This window comes from Podarcis muralis, chromosome 4 (genome assembly GCF_964188315.1).
Source record: "Podarcis muralis chromosome 4, rPodMur119.hap1.1, whole genome shotgun sequence".
Classification (NCBI taxonomy): Eukaryota; Metazoa; Chordata; class Lepidosauria; order Squamata; family Lacertidae; genus Podarcis; species Podarcis muralis.
The window spans coordinates 28,396,941-28,416,606 of NC_135658.1; the positions used below are offsets into that span (position 1 = coordinate 28,396,941).

General features: G+C 42.7%; 1 protein-coding gene across 7 annotated transcripts in view; it reads left to right on the forward strand.

Moving 5' to 3' along the window:
- B3GLCT (beta 3-glucosyltransferase) overlaps positions 1–18,623 on the forward strand; it is an 88,882-nt gene extending 70,259 nt beyond the window's left edge. For all 7 annotated transcript variants that reach the window (XM_077927120.1, XM_077927118.1, XM_028726450.2 and 4 more), the window contains 3 exons: positions 7,033–7,152; positions 9,304–9,448; positions 16,132–18,623. In XM_077927120.1, coding sequence (XP_077783246.1) covers positions 7,033–7,152; positions 9,304–9,448; positions 16,132–16,293 — 427 coding nt within the window. In that variant the 3' untranslated portion in view covers positions 16,294–18,623. The remainder of the gene's footprint in view (positions 1–7,032; positions 7,153–9,303; positions 9,449–16,131) is intronic.
- The last annotated feature ends 1,043 nt before the right edge of the window (positions 18,624–19,666 follow it).

Below are 19,666 nucleotides of genomic sequence, written 5' to 3' on the forward strand. Positions count from 1 at the left end.
GGGCAAATCAGCATCCTCAAGCATGGCAAACATCATATCTTGTAAAGATCTGTTTTTTCGCTCTGCAACGCCATTCTCCTCTGGGGGGAAAACGTTCGTTTTTCTATGCCCAATGCCACGCTTTTGTAACCAATCTTTAAAGGCATTTGACATAAATTCGCCACCTCTGTCCGTCTGAATCCTTTTAAGTTTAATGGACAGAAATCTTTCCACAGATGCCACCCAGCCTTTAAACTTAGTGAACACGTCACCCTTATTCTTCATGGGAAAAACCCAGGAGTAACGCGTGGCATCATCCACAATTGTTAGTGAAAAGCGTGATCCACCCCTGCTTACAGCAAATGGACCAATTACGTCCATGTGAACCAGCTGTAGCGGTGCCTCACTAACTCTGTCACTTCTGGGGTAAGAGACTCTGTGGGTTTTAACCTTTTTACAAACATTACAATCAAGGTACTTGTTACAACTCTTTAAATTACCCCCATCAGCCAATTCAGACATTTTTAGTACACTTTTCCAGCAAGCATGCCCCATTTTCCTATGCAATAAGTGCACACAGTTGTCATGTATAGCTTTGTTATTCACTGCAGGCTGAGATTTACTGACTACTGCTGCAACTTGAGATCCTGCTTTAAGCCAAAACAAGCCTCCCTCTGACTTAGCAGTGCCTAAAATCTCACCAGCCTTCTTAATAATGCAACTGTCTCCTTCAAAATACACTTTAAACCCAGCTTTTAGCAAACAATCTACAGACATCAGATTGCTCCTTAATGACGGCACACAAAGTACATTTTGCAGGCATTCACGAAGACAAGGAACAAAAACTGCACCCCCCGAAATCACTTCGGAAGTACTTCCGTCTGCTAGAGCCACCTGGCTGCGCTGTGCTGAGTTCTTGGAAACAAACAATTCATCTGAATTCACGATGTGGCGAGATGCTCCCGAATCGACCACCCAGACCGCTTGTTTCTCATCAGCAATCTTGACCTCGCCGGTCACCAGCTGAGCCGACTGTTTTCGTTTGAAGAACTTCTTTTCACGCTGCTGCTGCTGCTGATCTCGTCTCTGCTCCTGCACCGGCAACTGAGACTTGACCAACTCCGGACATTGTCGTTTTAGATGCGCTGAGGACCCACATCGGAAACAACGCCTAACAGCAAACGCTGACTCCTCACCGGTACGCTGCTTTTGCTTCACCTCTGGCACGGCATGAGAACTCCTTCCAAACCGCCCGTCTGTAGAAGCCTCTGCAGCCAACGACCTTTCTTGCCTCTTCTGCCATTCTTCAATCAAACGCCCAGTAACGTAACTGACTGATAAATCATGCTCCTGCATGCCTTCTAGAGACAAAACTAAATTATCCCAGCTTTCCGGGAGAGAACTCAAAATAATAGCCACCTTCTCCTGCTGGTCTAACGCACAGTCTCTTTCCTGTAGCGCAGCAAACTTTAACTGTAAACTGTGTAGGTGTTCCTGCATTGTAACCCCAGGCTGTAACATTGCCTTGTACAATGCCTTGCGAATGAACAGCTTGGAAACCGCTGTCTCACGCATATGGAGTTCTTTAAGTGCTTGCCACACACCTCTAGCTGTCTTGATTCCCCTCACATACGGCAACTGGGAATCTTCCAGCCCCAAGACAATTGTGGCCCTTGCTCTTTGGTCTTTATCGAGGTCTTCATCATCAGGCTTCGCAGGAAACTTACTCACCACTTGCCAGAGACGATCCCTCTGCAGCACTGCCTGCATGCGTTCCGACCACAGCAAGTAATTGGAGTCATTCAGACGCTCAAAAGCCATCTGAACTGGTTGTGAGGCCATCTTGAGAGCGATGTCCCTGGAACCCGGAACCAGCTACTCACGACCACCGAGAGAGAAAACAGGAACCACAGCACCCAGCACTCACACGCTGCAGCTGTTGTCCTTGTGTCCACTGCGTCACCAGCTCACCACGGTCAGGAACCAGCCAGGAACAACAACCTCTGGAACTACTGGAACCAACGCCGTTGATGCTGACACCACCGCAACTCAGGCTGGCAGCACAATGCCCATAACCTCATGGAACTTTGAAGTGTCAGGCATAGCCCTATTGGCTTTAGCCCAAACGTAGCAGAGTTTTCCTGCACAGTGAAGAAGCTAGTTGCGGCAGTAATGACTAGTCAGCTAGACTCAGAAGAACTATTTACAGGATTTATTAAAAAAGGAAAAAATAAAACCAGCAGAGTTTCTGCATACAAATCAAAACAAAATAAATCCTCTCTTTCTCTCTCTCATAACCATACACAGCACTTCTACTCCTAACAACACCTCACCTCAAACTGAGCTAGCAATCCCTTGATAACAGAGCAGAGTGCTGGTCGTTAACCAATCAGAGTGAGTAGTTTCTAGGTCAAGCAGACCTGGGCTTTCTGCCAAGAGTAAATTGACACCACCTTGAGTTAATTGTGAGAAGCTAGAATCTGCAAGTTTCCCACGAGAACCAATTAACAGAAACTGAACAGTTGTTACTGTCAGGTTTTGAATTTGGAGGGCTAGCAGTAGGAGTGTTGAGCTTCTTGGAATTCTTTTCTAGCATTAGTCTAACGTGGGTCTCAGAAAACAACAATTCATTGATGTCTTGATGGATTAGTTGATGACAAAGTCAGTACTATCAGAAGCATCACTTTAAAACATAATTCCGTAAATTCTTGGGATGCATAGTTTTCTACCCACTGTGACAGCAAAGTCGGTAGGAAATCAGTCACACAACAGATAAAGTAAAGGGTAAAGGGACCCCTGACCATTAGGTCCAGTCGTGGCCGACTCTGGGGTTGCTGCGCTCATCTCGCTTTATTGGCCAAGGGAGCCGGTGTACAGCTTCCGGGTCATGTGACCAGCATGACTAAGCCGCTTCTGGCGAACCAGAGCAGCGCACGGAAACGCCGTTTACCTTCCCACCGGAGCGGTACCTATTTATCTACTTGCACTTTGACGTGCTTTCGAACTGCTAGGTTGGCAGGAGCTGGGACCGAGCAACAGGAGCTCACCCCATTGCAGGGATTCGAACCGCCGACCTTCTGATCAGGAAGTCCTAGGCTCTGTGGTTTAACCCACAGCGCTACCCGCGTCCCACCACACAACAGATACTTACATATAAATAAACGGCAGTTGAAGAAAAAAGGGGTCAGTCCCATGCTGGCTGAAATGTTGGACTTCTCATTCAGTCTTGACCCTTCTATCCCCCCAGAACGGATATTTTGTTGTTGTTACAAATATATTAATCATAATAAATCCAACAAATATAAAAGCATAATAAAACATCAAACATTAAAAAATTCCCTGTAAGGGGCTGCCTTCAGATGTCTTCTAAAAGTTGTATAGTTATTTATCACCTTGACATCAGATGGGAGGGCATTCCACAGGGTGGGTGCCACTACCAAGAAGGCCCTCTGCCTGGCTCCCTGTAACTTCACTTATCACAGTGAGGGAACCGCCAGAAGCCCTTGGAGCTGGACCTCAGTTTCCAGGCTGAACCATAGCGGTGGAGATGCTCCTTCAGGTATATGGGGCAGAGGCTGTTTAGGGCTTTAAATGTGAGCACCAACACTTTGAATTGTGCTCAGAAACATACTGGGAGCCAATATAGATCCTTTAGGACTGGTGTTATGTGGTCCCGGCGGCTGCTCCCAGTCACCAGTCTAGCTGCTACATTGTGGATTGGTTGTAGTTTCCAAGTCACCTTCAAAGGTACCCTGTGTAGAGCACATTGCAGTAATCCAAGCAGGAGATAACCAAAGCGTGCATGACTTTGGTGAGACAGTGCACAGGCAGGTAGGATTTCAGCCTGCATACCAGATGTTAGCCAGCGCTCCTGGAGACAGAATTAACCTGTGCCTCCATGGACAGCTGTGAGTCTAAAATGACCCCCAGCCTGCATACCTGGTCCTTTAGGGGCACAGTTACCCCATTCAGGACTAGGGAATTCTCCACACCTGCCCACCCCATGTTCCCCAGAAACAATACTTCTGTCTTGTCAGGATTCAATATATATCTGTTAGCTGCAATCTATCCTCCAACTGCCTCCAGACACTCACATAGGGCATTCACTGCCCTCACTGGTTCCAATTTAAATGATTTAAATCTGGATTGGGAAGCACCCCAACTCTAATAAATCATGAGTAGATGCTTTTGGCCTCTCTCTTTTTTTTTTTTTTTTTTTTTTTTTTTTTTGCAATTTTTCAGTCTGTGTCGTACATCTAATTTGAGCCTCTGTTCCAGTTACTTTTAAGTAATCTCCAGGCTCCCTGTTGATCCTCCTAATGGCATGCTGTAGCTTTTCCTCAACTTTTCTTTTTCCTTTTATGTATCTAAGCTAGACAGTGGTTGACAAATTGGTTCCAAATAAATATACCCTGTTGATTAATATTTGCTGTTTGAATGCTAAATACTTTTATAGACCACCCTTGAATGCAAATGTAATAAAATGTAACTAGCTGTCCTCTAAATATCCTTGAAACTAGCTATCCTTCCACTGTATTCTCCCAGAAAACTGTTCTGTGTAACTCAAAAGTCTTGATATTTATTTTGGCACATACATACACATCTCTTGTAAAAGAGAAAAGTACTCTGGTTTTGAGGGAGAAATATTGTTTCACTATGAATCATTTGCATAATAAACATTTTCCCAAGTACTGTATGGAAAATATCCTACTGATGCCTGTTTGATAAAATATGGAAATAGCAAAAGCTATAAAATATATCAAATAAAAAGAGGTCCTCTATAAGTGGAAGCATAACTATTTTTAATTTGTATTTAATCATATATTAAAGTCATGGGAATTCTTACAGCATGTAATGAGGCTACCTGTGGAGCAAAATCTAAGCCATTCATAAACCATTTCTTGAGGGGGAAACTAGCTTAAAAGAAAGACATCATAGAGTCAGAGAATTCCAACTCTAGAGTTGGAAGGGACCCTGAGGGTCATCTAGTCCAACCCCTTGCATGGCAGGAGTCTCATATAAAGCATCTATGACAGATGACCATTCAACCTCTGCTTAAAAACCTCAAATGAAGAAGACCCCACCACCTTCCAAAGGAGCCTTTTCCACTGTTCAACAGCTATTATTATCAGAAAGTTCTTCTGGTATTTAGTCTGAATCTCCTTTCTTGTAGCTTGAATCCATTGGTTCAGGTCCTGCCCTTCAGAGCTAGAGAAAAGCTTGCTCCATCTGCCCTGTGGCAACCGTTTAAATATTTGAAGGTGGCTATTGTATCCCCTCTTAGTCTCCTCTTTTCCAGGGTGTACATAGCCAACTCCCTCAACTGTTGTGCTTGGTTTTCAGACTTTTGTTATCTCAGTGACCCTCCTCTACACACATTCCTGATTGTCAATATCCTTCTTAAATTGTGGAGTCCAGAACTGGACACAATACTCCAGGTGTAGTCTGACCAAGGCAGAAAAGAGCAGTACTATTACTTCTCTTGGTCTGGGCACTATACTTCTGTTGATACAATCTAGAATGCCATTAGCTTTTTCTGTTGCTGTTACTGTTACGCTTCTGGTCTACTATAAGACCCCTAGATCCTTTTCACATGGACTACTGGCAAACCAGGTGTCCCTCTCCCCCATCTTATATTTGTACAGCTGGCTGTTCCTGCCTTACATTTCTCCCTATTCAAGTTCATTTTGTTAGTTTGGACCCAGTTCTCCGATCTGTTAAGGTCATGTTGAATTCCAAGCCTGTCTTCTGCAACATTAGTTACCCTTCTGAGCCAGTGTGGTGTAGTGGTTAAGAGTCTCGTAATCTGGGGAACCGGGTTTGATTCCCCGCTCCTCCACATGCAGCTGCTGGGTGATCTTGGGCCAGTCACACTTCTCTGAAGTCTCTCAGCCCCACTCACCTCACAGAGTGTTTGTTGTGGGGGAGGAAGGGAAAGGAGAATGTTAGCCGCTTTGAGACTCCTTAGGGTAGTGATAAAGCGGGATATCAAATCCAAACTCTTCTTCTTCTTCTCAGTTTGGCATCATCTGCAAAGTTGATGAACATCCCCTCAATTCCTTCATCCAAGTCATTTGTAAAGACATGGGAAGAACAACTGGTCCAGGACAGAACCCTGCAGCACCCCACCTTTTGTGAAATTTGTTTTCCTTGTAACATTTTTATGTTCCCCCATTCAGTTGGATAAAAGAGCTTATACTGTAGCACACGTTCCCAGTGCCTTTAGTGATACCAAAGTCATTTGCATGTTTGAATAATTTACCTTAAAACACATGTTCATAGACAATGGATTTCAAGATGATGGACTATTTCTCAGCCTAGCTTGGGGCCCCAACATGATACAAGCTTTGATGATGTTCTGGTACAATGTACCTTTCACTAACGCAGTATATTTAGGAAGGTCTCAGAGCTGGTTCAACAGCTCTGTGGGGGAGTGGTAGCTGAGTCTGGCACTAGCATCACCATTCCAGTTGCTGTGGAAGCACCATCTGGAAGCTCCCTAATTTTCCAGCACAACAGTTCATAGGATTTGGATGTTGAGATCTAGTTATACATTTTGAGACAAGAAATACCTCTTTCAAAACGTAAAATACAATAGTTCTCTGAACCTGCTTAATTTTGTTTGAGGTTGCTCTGAAATATAAATGCATTAAAATGATATACACTGACATGAAAGATTTTTTATGAAGATCTATTTGTCTTTTGAACTCCGAAATCATTCCTGCTTGCCATCCTTGGGGAATAGTCTGGGGGAAACTATGGCTATTTATTATGAAGTAAAGACACTGTGTGTCAGACAAACTTAAATATTCCTTTTAAAGTAATATTTCATTAAATATATAGATCTGACTTTGAAGCAAAGCCAAGAGGATTTTTTATATTATTATTGGGGGGCGGGGCGGAGAAACAACTTCTTAAAATAATCAGAAGACATTCGTTTCAGTCTTCAATGTCAACAATTAATCTGCACGTTTTGTTTAGGCTGACAGCTTAAGAGCTTTGGAACTGCTTAAAGGAATTAAGTGTATTTGAATATGCTGCTTCATCTTTTAGCATTTCTAGGCTCCAGAAATTTCTCAGCTGCTACAACCCAACCGAGCCAGTGATTATTGGAGAACGCTATGGTTATGGATTGGGGTCAGGAGGCTATAGTTATATCACTGGTGGAGGAGGGTAAGTTGTTTAATTTAAACAGAATTGGGACTTAATTTATTTATTTTACAAAAACATTTCTGTACCGCTGTTATCATAAAAAATATATCACAGTCACTTGCAACAATATAAAACCAAGCTATAAAATCATAGAAAATTAAAGCAAGTTAGAAGCAAAAAGAAATGAAAAACAAACACTGATAGACCACTGTGCGTGATGTACTCTTAATTGCCTGTGTGGGTCTGGCAGAAGAGAAAAGTTTTTGGCAGGCATTTCACTACCTTTGCTTTTTAATGTTTTATAAATGATTAAGGGTGAGCCATGAGGTAGCCAAGCTTGTTGATGAGACCACATTGTTCAAGGTGATTAAAAGAAAAAAGGGGTTGTGATGAGCTCCCAAAGGATCCCTCGCAACTGGACAAATGGGTAGTAAAATGGTAAATGCAATTCAGTGTGTGCAAATGTAAAGTGATGCGCATTAGGGCAAAATAAAATGATCATTTCACAGTGAATGGGAGCAGGGAATAAGTTCCATGCACAGGAGAGGCAGGTAAAATCATGTATTGAGGTGGCTGCCGCACCTGTTCACTCAAGACTGCTGATGCAATGCTGCATTCTTCTGCTGGGAAAGAAAGTTCTTTGCATCTGCAGCCCTCTCTCATCTCAGGCAAGGTGTTTCAGGGTGCTTTGTTTCCAACAAGAGGAGGCATCCGCAGTGGAATACCCAGCCAAATGACTGCAGCATAGCAGCATTAGAGTCTCTGCTATGCTCAGGAGGCATGTACGTTAACAACTTTCTACACATTCACAGTGCGTTGAGCCTCTTTTTGATGCACAGTTGTCTTGGCTGTCACCCTGCTAAGAAAAATCAGTTGAGGGAGAAATGCTGTTCTTATCATCTTATGAAATAACTTACAGCCTCAAAAGGAGTGACTATAAGACTCCAATAATCTTAAAGTACATGGTTAGTGGCTTGGGTAAATATTTTCACAAGCAACTGGATACCCTTCTTAACTTTCTCAGGTTGTGATGAGTCTGGCTTTTCAGAACTGAAATAGGCATATGACCAAGCATTCTGTTTGGTATTGACATTACTTTTAAGCACAGAGGTGAGATAGGAATATGTTTCTAATATCAAAGGAGCCACTGACTGTAATATATAGTTACAACTGATACCATGAGCTGGTTCACGTGTAATGCTAAGCCAAACCATAGTTTAGGGTTAATGTGAGTGTAATGGTTCTAGGGGTTGCTTGTGCGTAAATCGGCACCACACCTGGCTGGTTGCCTGAGTGAACCCTTTCTGTCTGGACAGCCACTCGCCCGTGGCTGTCTCAATCGCTGGCAGAATCCGTCAGTGGGCGTTTCTTGAACTTCTTCCAGCAAAGAAGCTCTTTGACGCCTAGTCTCCACCTACTTTCCCTGCGCGGAAGCCTTCTGCGCAGGGAGGGTGTGGGCATCGGAGAACCCGTGCTCTCCCCACTGGTCCCCGGCGAGGAGTCTTGGAGCCACCTCGCCGATTGCCCCATCTGCCCCCCTTCTCCACTGGTGCTACGCTGATTTCCTTCCCCAGAAGATGTGCTGCTTCTCTCCCTCCCGAGACGCTCTCCGGAATCCCTCTGGAGCCCTCCCTCTCCCTCTGGCTCCGATGGCAGTTCCCTGACAGTGAGGTTTCGGAAAGAGCAGATTGCAGTGGTTGCTATCCTCCCCTGCCTCTCCTGCTCCTGCTCTTGCATTGCTGTGTACTAAGCCATAAACTGTAAACTCAAGTTGTCTGGAGAAAGACAAACCATTAGCCCAGGTTTGGATGACGTCCTAAGCCAAACCATTGCTTAGCTCGTAGCAGCAACATGACCAGAGGAGGAACAAAGCAGGTGAGATCTCTGTAGGATCACACACACTCACCTGTTAACTAAAAACCATGGTTTAACTTACCATTTCATGTGACCAGCTCTAGATCACTAGCGATATTCACCATATAAAGGAGTGTCCACAACCAATCTTCATTCATTCCTATGAGTATCATGACCCAAGTCCTAATTTTACCAACACCTTTTGTGCTAGTAGACTATTTGTATTTGGTGCTGTCATTTTGTAATTGCCGTGATCATTTGCACCTTTTTGCAGTGATATAACAGTTAAAACTTTCCTTGTTAACTTTGTCATTTAAGGATGGTTTTCAGTAGAGCAGCAATCCAAAGATTATTTGCTAGTAAATGCCGGTGTTACAGCAATGATGCCCCTGATGATATGGTGATTGGAATGTGTTTCAGTGGTTTAGGAATTCCAATAACACACAGCCCTCTCTTCCATCAGGTGAGTCTAATTTATTAATTTTTTATTACTCATAGGTCCCAGGGCAGATAGCAGCATTAAAGCATAATATTAAAAATGGTTTATGGTAATAAAAATAAGATGGGTTCTAAAAACATAAACCTCAAGTTCTGCAAGCCAGGGTAAAGAGAAGTTTGTAATTTTGGGGCAAGATCCAACATCACACCAGCTGATGTGGCAGAACTTCCCCTTGCTCTCTGGACTCCTGCAACCCACCCACCCCCTGCCCATCTCCTCTGGAGCTAATGGAGGGTGGAAGCCCCATTCCCATAAGCAGAGTTTGTTGTGCAAGCCAGCTGACACTATCAGATTTCACCCTTAAACTGCTTCTGTAACAGAAACACAATTTCTGTGGGGGTGGGGGGAATATTTATTAGATTCTGAAATGGGAAATAATATTAGGGAAATCTTGCTGGGCCTGCATAGTGTCTCCTCTTGTCAGTGAACCTGGGATACACGGACAATTGCAAACTGAAAAGGGTGTGCTGACCCTCTGGAAGTGGTATAAATAAATGATAAAGGCTTCAGTCTTACGCACACATACCCACTGAAAAAATTGAACTTTTGAGTATTGTGTTATAAGGAGTAGAAACTCAAAAGCGAACAAACAAAACCTGCTTGATTTTTTATTTTATTTTTTGCTAGAGAACAGATGTAAAACATTTCAGAAAAACAGGGGAGGAAGGAAATGTTAGCTGAACAGGCCATTAATATTGCAGTGCTTAAAAGTGTACCACATTTCTAAAAATAGGTATATCACCACATCTTACTTGGTTCTTACTTGGTTCTGGCAGAATATATATAAAAAATAGTGTCTTGCCTTACTCACTTTATAACCTATAATTAAAAACCTATCAAAGAATTGTAGAGTTGGAAGGGATCCTGAGGATCATCTAGTCCAGCCCCCTGCAAAGGAAGGAGAGTCTGCCAACTTGCGAAGGAGAGTCTGTTCCACTGTCAACGGCTCTTATACCAGAGGGTTCTCTCACAGCTATTCTCTTGTTTCATAGAATGCTTCTATCATAACACTCCACAGCTTTTATATTTAGCTCTTATGGTTAATGAGAATGAATTTGTTAACGATGAATTTGTACTACGGTTTAGCTTTTTAGGCAAGGTTTGTTTTGTTTAGTTTCTGCTACGTATAGCTACGTATTTAGTTTTCTCACACAAAACATGCTTTATTGGTTTGTCAAACCTATTTATTTCCCAAAAGGCAATGCATGTTTCTATCTGTATTTTAATACACTATGTAAATTCTTGTTTTGAGTACATATACCTAGAACCTGATTGTAAATGCAATATAAAAACAGTAACAAGTGTGACCAGGTAAAGTTGAAATGTGATTTAAATAACAAAGTATGTTTCAGTGTTGTTGGGATTAATTTCATAGGCTAATGCAGACTTTCTAGCTTCCAATAGAGCCTGTGCATAAGCCTTCGACATCCTTGTTCACATTAAACAACCATCTTCCTTCTGAAGGATGGCTTTAGCCTCTCTTTAACAGACTCTGTTAGAAGGACCAAGGACAATTTCATTTGAGATTTGTATGTCCTTCTGGAAGATGTGGATTACAGGGAATTAATATACATCCTCAGATCTCAGATGAGGTCAGCATATAGTTTATCTAATGGAATTTTCTCTTTGAACATGGAATCAACAGTTTAAGATAGGAAACTCAAGTCATGATTGGTCCTTTGTTCTGGGGCATTCGTCGCCATTGTCCCCACTGACTGGTTAATACAGTAATGAGGTAGGCAGAACCTGACATACTAGGTGATTTATTCCAGCCAGAGGAATTCTGTCTCCCTTGAGCCCAGAAGTCACCCAGTTTTTCTCAACAAAATTGCAGTTTAGCCTTCGTTTCCAGAGGGGGAGCTGAAAGGGGTATCTCTTGCAGCAAAACAACAACATGTATCGTGACATCTTAAAAACACTGAATTGGCTTAGCGTGTCATCCGAGTGGTTTGTCTTGCTCCAGGCAAGTTTTACGGCTCATGGCTTTGTTTTCAGCAGTGCACCAGCAGCAGCAGCAGCCAGAGCAGCAGAGAAACAAAGGAGTTGTGATCTCCTCTCTGGGACCTTGCATACTTGTCTGTTCACTCTAAATTATACTTTGGCTTAGCATTTTGCGCGGACCAGCTCTATCACTAGTAATATTGACTATGTGAGGGACTGTCCACAACTAGTCTTTTTTTAATTTCCGCTAGCATTGTGATGCATGTTTCACCCAGTGCAGTGTTATCTACTCTGACGGGCAACAGATTTCTAGGGCCCCAAGCAGAGGGCCCCTTCCTCTTACCTGGTTCATAAAGATATATGGGCCACAGATTGAGCCTAGGACCTTTTGCATGTAAAATAGGCATCTGTCAGGGCTGCCTCAGGTCCCAGCTCACAAGAGACCAACGCCAAGTCCAGTTTATATACAAAAATGTTTATTGAAGTTCATTGTACGCTCCACAGCCGAGGCGCGCAGCCCCACGTCTGTTACGCTGAAGTCCCCTCTGAGTCAGTCCCTCCTCTGCACCAGTTTAAGAGGGCTGTGCTGCTCCACCTCTTCCTTTCCTTCCTTTTCCGCAGGGTCTTCCTGCCCCCTGGGGTTTCGCCCCTCCTGGATTCCCCTGACGCGGAATCCCCAGACAGCTCTTCCCCCCTCCTGCGTGCTTTGGGACCTGGCTCCTCCTCCGGGCTCCCTGTTCTTCCGCGCGCCTCCACATTTGAACTTGGCGCGCGTTCGCAACCGCTAACCTTCCTCTTGACAGTTACACTACTCCCTGCACTACTCCCCTCCCCTTCCGGGAGGATGTCTTGCTCCGATCTCCCCTCCCTCTCTGCTTTCGGACCTGCTTCTCCTGTCACTCTGGAATCTCCACCCCCTTCACTGCGCTCTGGCGGAGAAGCCGGTCCCGACTCCCAGCTCCCACTTTGGGTTCCCCCGCTGGTCCCCTGCTCCTGACGAGTCCCCCCTGTGACTCCCCTTGGCCTGACCACAGGCGCCCCCTTCTGGGAATCCTCCGATTCACTTGAAAGACTCATGGAATCCCTCAAGTCATCGTCATCCTCTTCCTCGCTGCCCTGGGATTCTTCCCCCTCGCTCTCTGTCTCCTCCCTCACCTGTGCCTCTGTCCCTGAACCCCTGACAGCATCTAACTCCTGGACTATGGTCTGTCCCCTCAAAGTCCCCTGTCCAAACCATAAACATTAGAGATTTAAACAAACAGCATGGAATTAGGCATAAAACCAAATTAGTGTTAATCGCTAGCTAAAATTCAAGTTTGTATTTGCCATTGATGCTAATACTTCCTATAAGATTTTGTCCAGGAATCTAGTTATACAGTGGTACCTCTGGTTACGTACTTAATTCGTTCCGGAGGTCTGTTCTTAAGCTGAAACTGTTCTTAACCTGAAGCACCACTTTAGCTAATGGGGACTCCTGCTACCACCGCAAAATTTCTGTTCTCATCCTGAAGCAAACCTGAGGTACTATTTCTGGGTTAGCAGAGTCTGAAACCTGAAGCGTATGTAACCCGAGGTACCACTGTATTCTTATTTCAATCTCAACAACATAGCTGAAGCAATGAAGCAGAAAACAGACTTTCTCTAGGTATCTTCTCTATTGCAACAACAACAGCAATCCATGTCAGGGCCTTGTGGAATAATAGCCCATTCATTTTTATGCAATCCGGGTTGCTTTTCTTTCCTGGGGTTCAATTACATATTTAAATTTCAATTCCATAAGAACATGAAAACAAGAGTTGAAGGGGAGACATCTCTTTAGAATAAGCTGCCCTTTTAAAATAACTGCCTGATTACAATGCTGAAGTGTTGCTGAGGTATAATTAATTATTTTGTCATCTAAAATCCCTTTTATTTCCTTCACTAGATTTACAGAGGCAAATTTAAATATTTAATGGCAACCAGTGTGTGTAAATTTGTTTGCTTTGGCATGAATACTTCACTAATGTGCACTGTTGCATTATGAGACAGTGAAAAGTAGATCCTGTTGGGATGCTGAAAAGGCTTTCATGAACAAATTACTTTTAATTGTCTCATTCTGTTGGCCTGATCCTCAATAGACTTTGCAGATTAGCAAGAGCCCCAGATGCTTGATTTGTATTATGGTAATAATGTCACCTATTGATCATTCAGCACCATGATTGTGTTGGCAATCAGATTCTGGTACTGGAACAAAAGTGGAATTTGATTTCATTTTAGGAAGTTCAAGCAAGTATGGAAGGCTTCAATGATTTCAATGCAAACTTGAATAATGTGGAATACAATAAATGCTAATTAATTAATTACATCCAAAAAAAGTATATACCATCCTTCAGTGGAGCTTTCAGGGTGGCTTACAGAAACAAGATAAAATGCATAAATAACAACTGGTTAAAATAAAATGTTATATAATATAAATCCTGGGAGAATTTTTTTTTTTAAATTGCCTAGCACTGAAGTGATTACAATGGTGGTGTCATGCAAACTTCCCCCAAGAGGGAATTCCACAAACAGGGTAGAACTCACTGCGAAGGCTCTCAGTCTTACCTTGGATGGTGGAAGTCCTGGGAGGAGGAACTCCAGTGGTGACCTTGGTACTTGGGTAGTTTAGTAAGGGAGTAGGGGTTCCTTACTGAGTCCTGAACCATATAGGGCTTTAAAGGTGAAGACTTGCACTCACAAACTGGAAGCTTTAGTTACAGGTAGGTAGCCATGTTGGTCTGCCATAGTCAAAAGAAAATAAAAAAAATCCTTCCAGTAGCATCTTAAGAGACCAACTAAGTTTGTTATTGGTATGAACTTTCGTGTGCATGCACACTTTTTCAGATACCTTCAGATACCTGAAGAAGTGTGCATGCACACGAAAGCTCATACCAATAACAAACTTTGTTGGTCTCTAAGTTGCTACCTTATTTTTATTGAGGGTGAAAGAGGAGAGCGCAAAATATGGTCTGAAGCTCAACATCAAAAAAACGAAGATCATGGCCACTGGTCCCATCACCTCCTGGCAAACAGAAGGGGAAGAAATGGAGGCAGTGAGAGATTTTACTTTCTTGGGCTCCATGATCACTGCAGATGGTGACAGCAGCTACAAAATTAAAAGACGCCTTCTTCTTGGGAGAAAAGCAATGACAAACCTAGACAGCATCTTAAAAAGTAGAGACATCACTTTGCCAACAAAGGTCCGTATAGTAAAAGCTATGGTTTTCCCAGTAGTGATGTATGGAAGTGAGAGCTGGACCATAAAGAAGGCTGATCGCCAAAGAATTGATGCTTTTGAATTATAGTGCTGGAGGAGACTCTTGAGTCCCATGGACTGCAAGAAGATCAAACCTCTCCATTCTTAAGGAAATCAGCCCTGAGTGCTCACTGGAAGGACAGATTGTGAAGCTGAGGCTCCAATACTTTGGCCACCTCATGAGAAGAGAAGACTCCCTGGAAAAGACCCTGATGTTGGGAAAGATGGAGGGCACAAGGAGAAGGGGACGACAGAGGACCAGATGGTTGGATAGTGTTCTTGAAGCTACCAGCATGAGTTTGACCATACTGCGGGAGGCAGTGGAAGACAGGAGTGCCTGGCGTGCTCTGGTCCATGGGGTCACAAAGAGTCGGACATGACTAAACGACTAAACAACAACAACAAGGTTCTACTGGAAGGAATTTTTAAACTGGAAGCTTGTGAAGTTCTTTGAGTACTTCCAAAATATGCTCCCACCAACTGACTCCAGTGAAAAGCCTGGCTAATTACTCAGTGGCATTTAATAAATATATTGCATGGGAACTCCAACCCTGTGTTGCCAGGCTCTCCTGGCTGCTTAGAAATCTTGGGAACTATGACGTTGAATAACAATGATTCTTGCCACAATGATTCTTGCTTTTATGTAGTTAAGAACTGCTCCACAGGTTTTTCTGTCGCTAACGTTATGGTCACATGATTCAACCCAAAAATCTATGGAGGAGGCGACTAAAAATGTGTCTAATCTCCCCCTACACAAGATAAGAGAAGTGTGGATATCTGTTTTTCAGAGGAATATTTTTGGATCATTACTTCATCAGTTTTTGCTTGGGTTTGATGTGTTTCTTTTATCTAGTTGACATCTTCCCTTGTTTATCTTGACTACACTAGGCATTTATCTTAATTGCACCCTTCATTTTCATTATGCTATACTCTCAACTCTAAACCAGATCTCTCTCTCAGTGCAAAATATGCAATATGTAACAATAAAACAACTTGCATCTGTTTCTCTTTCCTTCAGATCATAACCTATCAACAAAATGGTTTTATAGTTAATGGATTATATGTGAATGAAGTGGTTATGGTTCTGAAAATCTCTGTATGTATTAAACTAGGTATATCCGAGTTGTTTAACATACATACAGGAAGAAACAGTGTGGCAGTTTTATTAGCTGTATGTGGACATTCAGATCCTGTCTGTTGGAAACGTGCCAGACCAATTCCACTTGGTGTGTTGGATCCACATTGGCACCCAGTCTTACATGCATAAAGCCCAATGTTCACACATACTCTGTATGTGCAACCCCTACCATGCATATGGTCCAATTGTCTTCACTGGGCTTGGCCTTACTGCATAAAGGCATCTTTATGTGTGATTCTAGTAAAAGCTTTCATGCCACATGAAACTCATTGACTCTCTTTCCACCTTTTTTAGGCTCGGCCAATGGATTACCCAAAGGATTATCTTTCCCATCAAGTTCCAATATCATTTCACAAACACTGGAACGTCGATCCGGTGAAAGTGTACTTCACATGGTTGGCACCAGAACAGAAAGATTTTCAAGATGGACGTAAACACATCAGGGAGGACTTATAATCTTTAATATATATATATTATATAATATATAAATATTGCTGTAGGTTTAATATTAGAGCACCGCCTGAATTTTGTTGTTGTATTTATAATGATTTGTTGCCCACATTGTACTGAACACTTAGGGCATGATCCGGTCCTGCTTTTGGCACACCTTCCTGTTTTCTCCCTCTGGTGTACTAATGACATGCATCACATAACTAGGGAAGGCTGGGCAGGGGCGTGGGGAGGGCACACAGACCCCTCTTCCCTTGCAGTGCTTCAGCATTCCTTTGTGTATGTACCAATGGTGAGAGAGGGAAAACAGATATATATTGAGCCCTATGGGACTCCTCCACACACAGGCACACCCTAATACTGCGTCCTTCCTTAAATATCCCCGTCCAGAATGAATTAAAATACATCTCACATGCTCACATATTCATACATAAACTCAGTAAATCTACACACACATATGTGTTTGTTGGGCTGCGGGTCTTTTACTGTTAAATAACATTTACTTTTCGAATTTTGTACACATCCATAATATGTCAAATACTAAGTTTTTTAAAAAATATTTTTTTAAAAAAATTCAATGATCAGCCCCCTGTCCTCCTTGGTTCTATCTCCCCACCCTGGCTGTTATCAGCATATTAGGGGGTCTGGTGATAAAGTATGTGGAACTCCTTTGAGGGCTTATCCACACTTAACCTTTTCCCCTATTCTGTCCAGGCATAGCTCCGGGCTTTACAGCGTGTTCTCTCTCTCTCTCTCTCTCTCTCTCTCTCTCTCTCTCTCTCTCTGCCTCAGAACTTTCCCCGCAAAAACCCGCTCTTTAAAGCTGAAGCGTAACAAACTGCAATTTGGAGTTTCAATGGATTGCCATTTGCTCTAGACATGGAGCTTTAAAGTGCTGGCCATGCCTGGGAAGTGCAGAGGAATCCTGAGTTGCAAAGGGTTTTGCGGATCTTTTTTCTGTTGGTATGTAAACGGAAGGGAGGTTGGAATTAGTCTGACTATCAGACGAGAGAATTTCTGTATTGTCATAACCCTCTCTGTCTGTATGAACATGCACTGTTCAAAACACACAATTTATAGATCATTAAAATGCAAAGGCTTGGTGTTACTAAACTGGCCACAAGGTGTCACTACTTAGACTCCAAAAACCTGGTTACACTTCCGTTAACAAATGTATCTCAATGAATCTTGGAAACTTACCGCTGTGATACTTACCTTCCTTACATGGCATTATGTAGTTTGTACGCACAAGACTGAACTCTAGTTTACATCCATAACTGAATGTCATCTACCACTTCCTTTTATTGAAGGGATACTATACGTGTAATTGTGACATGCTGAAAGCAGCTTTTTAAATTCAGTTTTGCGTAGAGTAAGGCCAAGCCAAAAGCAAGGCGGGTGGGACAAGTAATTGTGCAAAAACTTCACCGCCACCCATGAAACACATAAATGTTTTCAGCAATTACTTCTTGTATGAATTACAAATGGGACAAAAATGCTGGCCAGTTCAGATTGGTAACAAGAAACATTGCACTCACTCTGGTTTTGCTTCATAATACCATAACGTGCCCTAATACGATCAACTACAAGATCTCTGAATGGCTGGGATTACCTCAAGATAAGAAACCACTGATTTTGTTTGTTTGTTCTTAAAGACCCTGAAGTTACAGATCATGGAAAGAAGCAGTTGTGAGTATGGGGTAAATAAGGAGTATTAAAAAGACAAACAAAGATTCCCTTTGTGAATCTTCCATACCTTCACTCACCAAAATTTTGTGGTTGGAAATTAATTGCAGTCCTCCTAGTAAAGATTTGTATAGTATCTATCATAATAGTCCTAACATTTATAACAAAACGCGTTTTGTTGAAGGCCACTTGAGGTTGCCTAACCTAATGTTGCTTGCTGTATTTTAACCAAACACAGGGTCTTAAAGCCATATTGTATAATTGTTTTAATATATGTTTAAACATGGTTAGCACAGCACTTCATTCTGTTCCAAAGCAAAGCAGTTTCTTACCATTGGCAAAAATGGGACAGGATTTTTTCCTGTCAGGAATTACTGAAGCAGTATGCGCACGCCCATGAATGTAGCTTGGGTATTTTTAAGCGTGCGAACGGTGAGCACATTCGAGATGGACAAGTGCTTGAATTGGAGGAACCAGCATCTTAAATGCTTTCTCTTTCTTCCCTCTCTCAGTGCCTTAAACTATAGATATTTCTACTGATAATCAGATCTTCTATGTTTTTGAACTGTATGGGGTATATTGTTATTTATGTTGTTTCGAACTGTGTAAACCTAAAATGGAATAAAACACAACTGTTTAAAAACCTGGAATGTATTATACTAGGACTTTTTGCTTGGTCAACAGAGTCATGAACAACCAATAACCCCTATCAGTTTTTATGTTTAAATAAGTAGGGGAAGCATATGAGAAAACGCTGCATGATGAATTTGTGTGGCCTGATCCTTTGCTTGTTTACTCGATGTGAATGCTACTGGATCTGAAGAGACTCGATTCCAGTTATGTGCGCTTATGATTGCAGACCTAATAGGGTCTGGAAGGTTGGTGTCCCTGAACAATTTGGATTGAAAGCCTTTGCAGTGAAGTGGAACACCTTTGCCTCCTAAGTCATAAAGGAAAGGGAAAGATAGGTGATTGCAAGAATGAAAACTGTCATGTATCCATAAAAATCATTTCCCAGTGAAGATTCAAAACTTCAACCATCTTGTTGCGTTTTTGGCATATGTCCGTCAGAGCAGTTCAAGTAGCCTTGAACTGGCTACTCCAGCTGGCAGGGTCTCCAAGGTATCAGACAGAGGTCTTTGCCAGCTCTGCTACATTCAGTATTTTAAACTGAGATATCAGGAATAGACCTTGGGACCTTCTGCATGCAAAGAATTTGTTGTACCATTCATAGTGACAAAGATTCACAAGGCAAGTGATTACACTTCTTAAGTTTGGGGGAAGCGTTCTGTGGTTGTAAGGTTTAAAAAAAACATTTTTCATTACAAAGCAGAAGTCAAATGTTTATTAGGAGTGTCTTTTGATGCTGCATTTTCATTGCCTGTACTATGAATCACATATTTTTTCAAGGCAAAGTCTTGGAGGTACATTGCCTGTGTTTGTGGGGAAGCAGAGTGGGATTTACAGAGAAGAATTGGTGAGCAGCAAAGGTGTTCTGACGTCACTCGTGCACACGGCGGGGCACGTGGCCATGTTGTATGGACACCCGATAGCATATGTGCACAGCTGCTGCAGAACATTGAGGGGGCCTGGCCCCTCCATTGAATTTTTTTGGGATGCGGCCCCCAACCCTCCCCCCTTGGCATACCTGGCTGGTGCAACTTAGGAATCACCTTATGCCAAGCTAGACCAC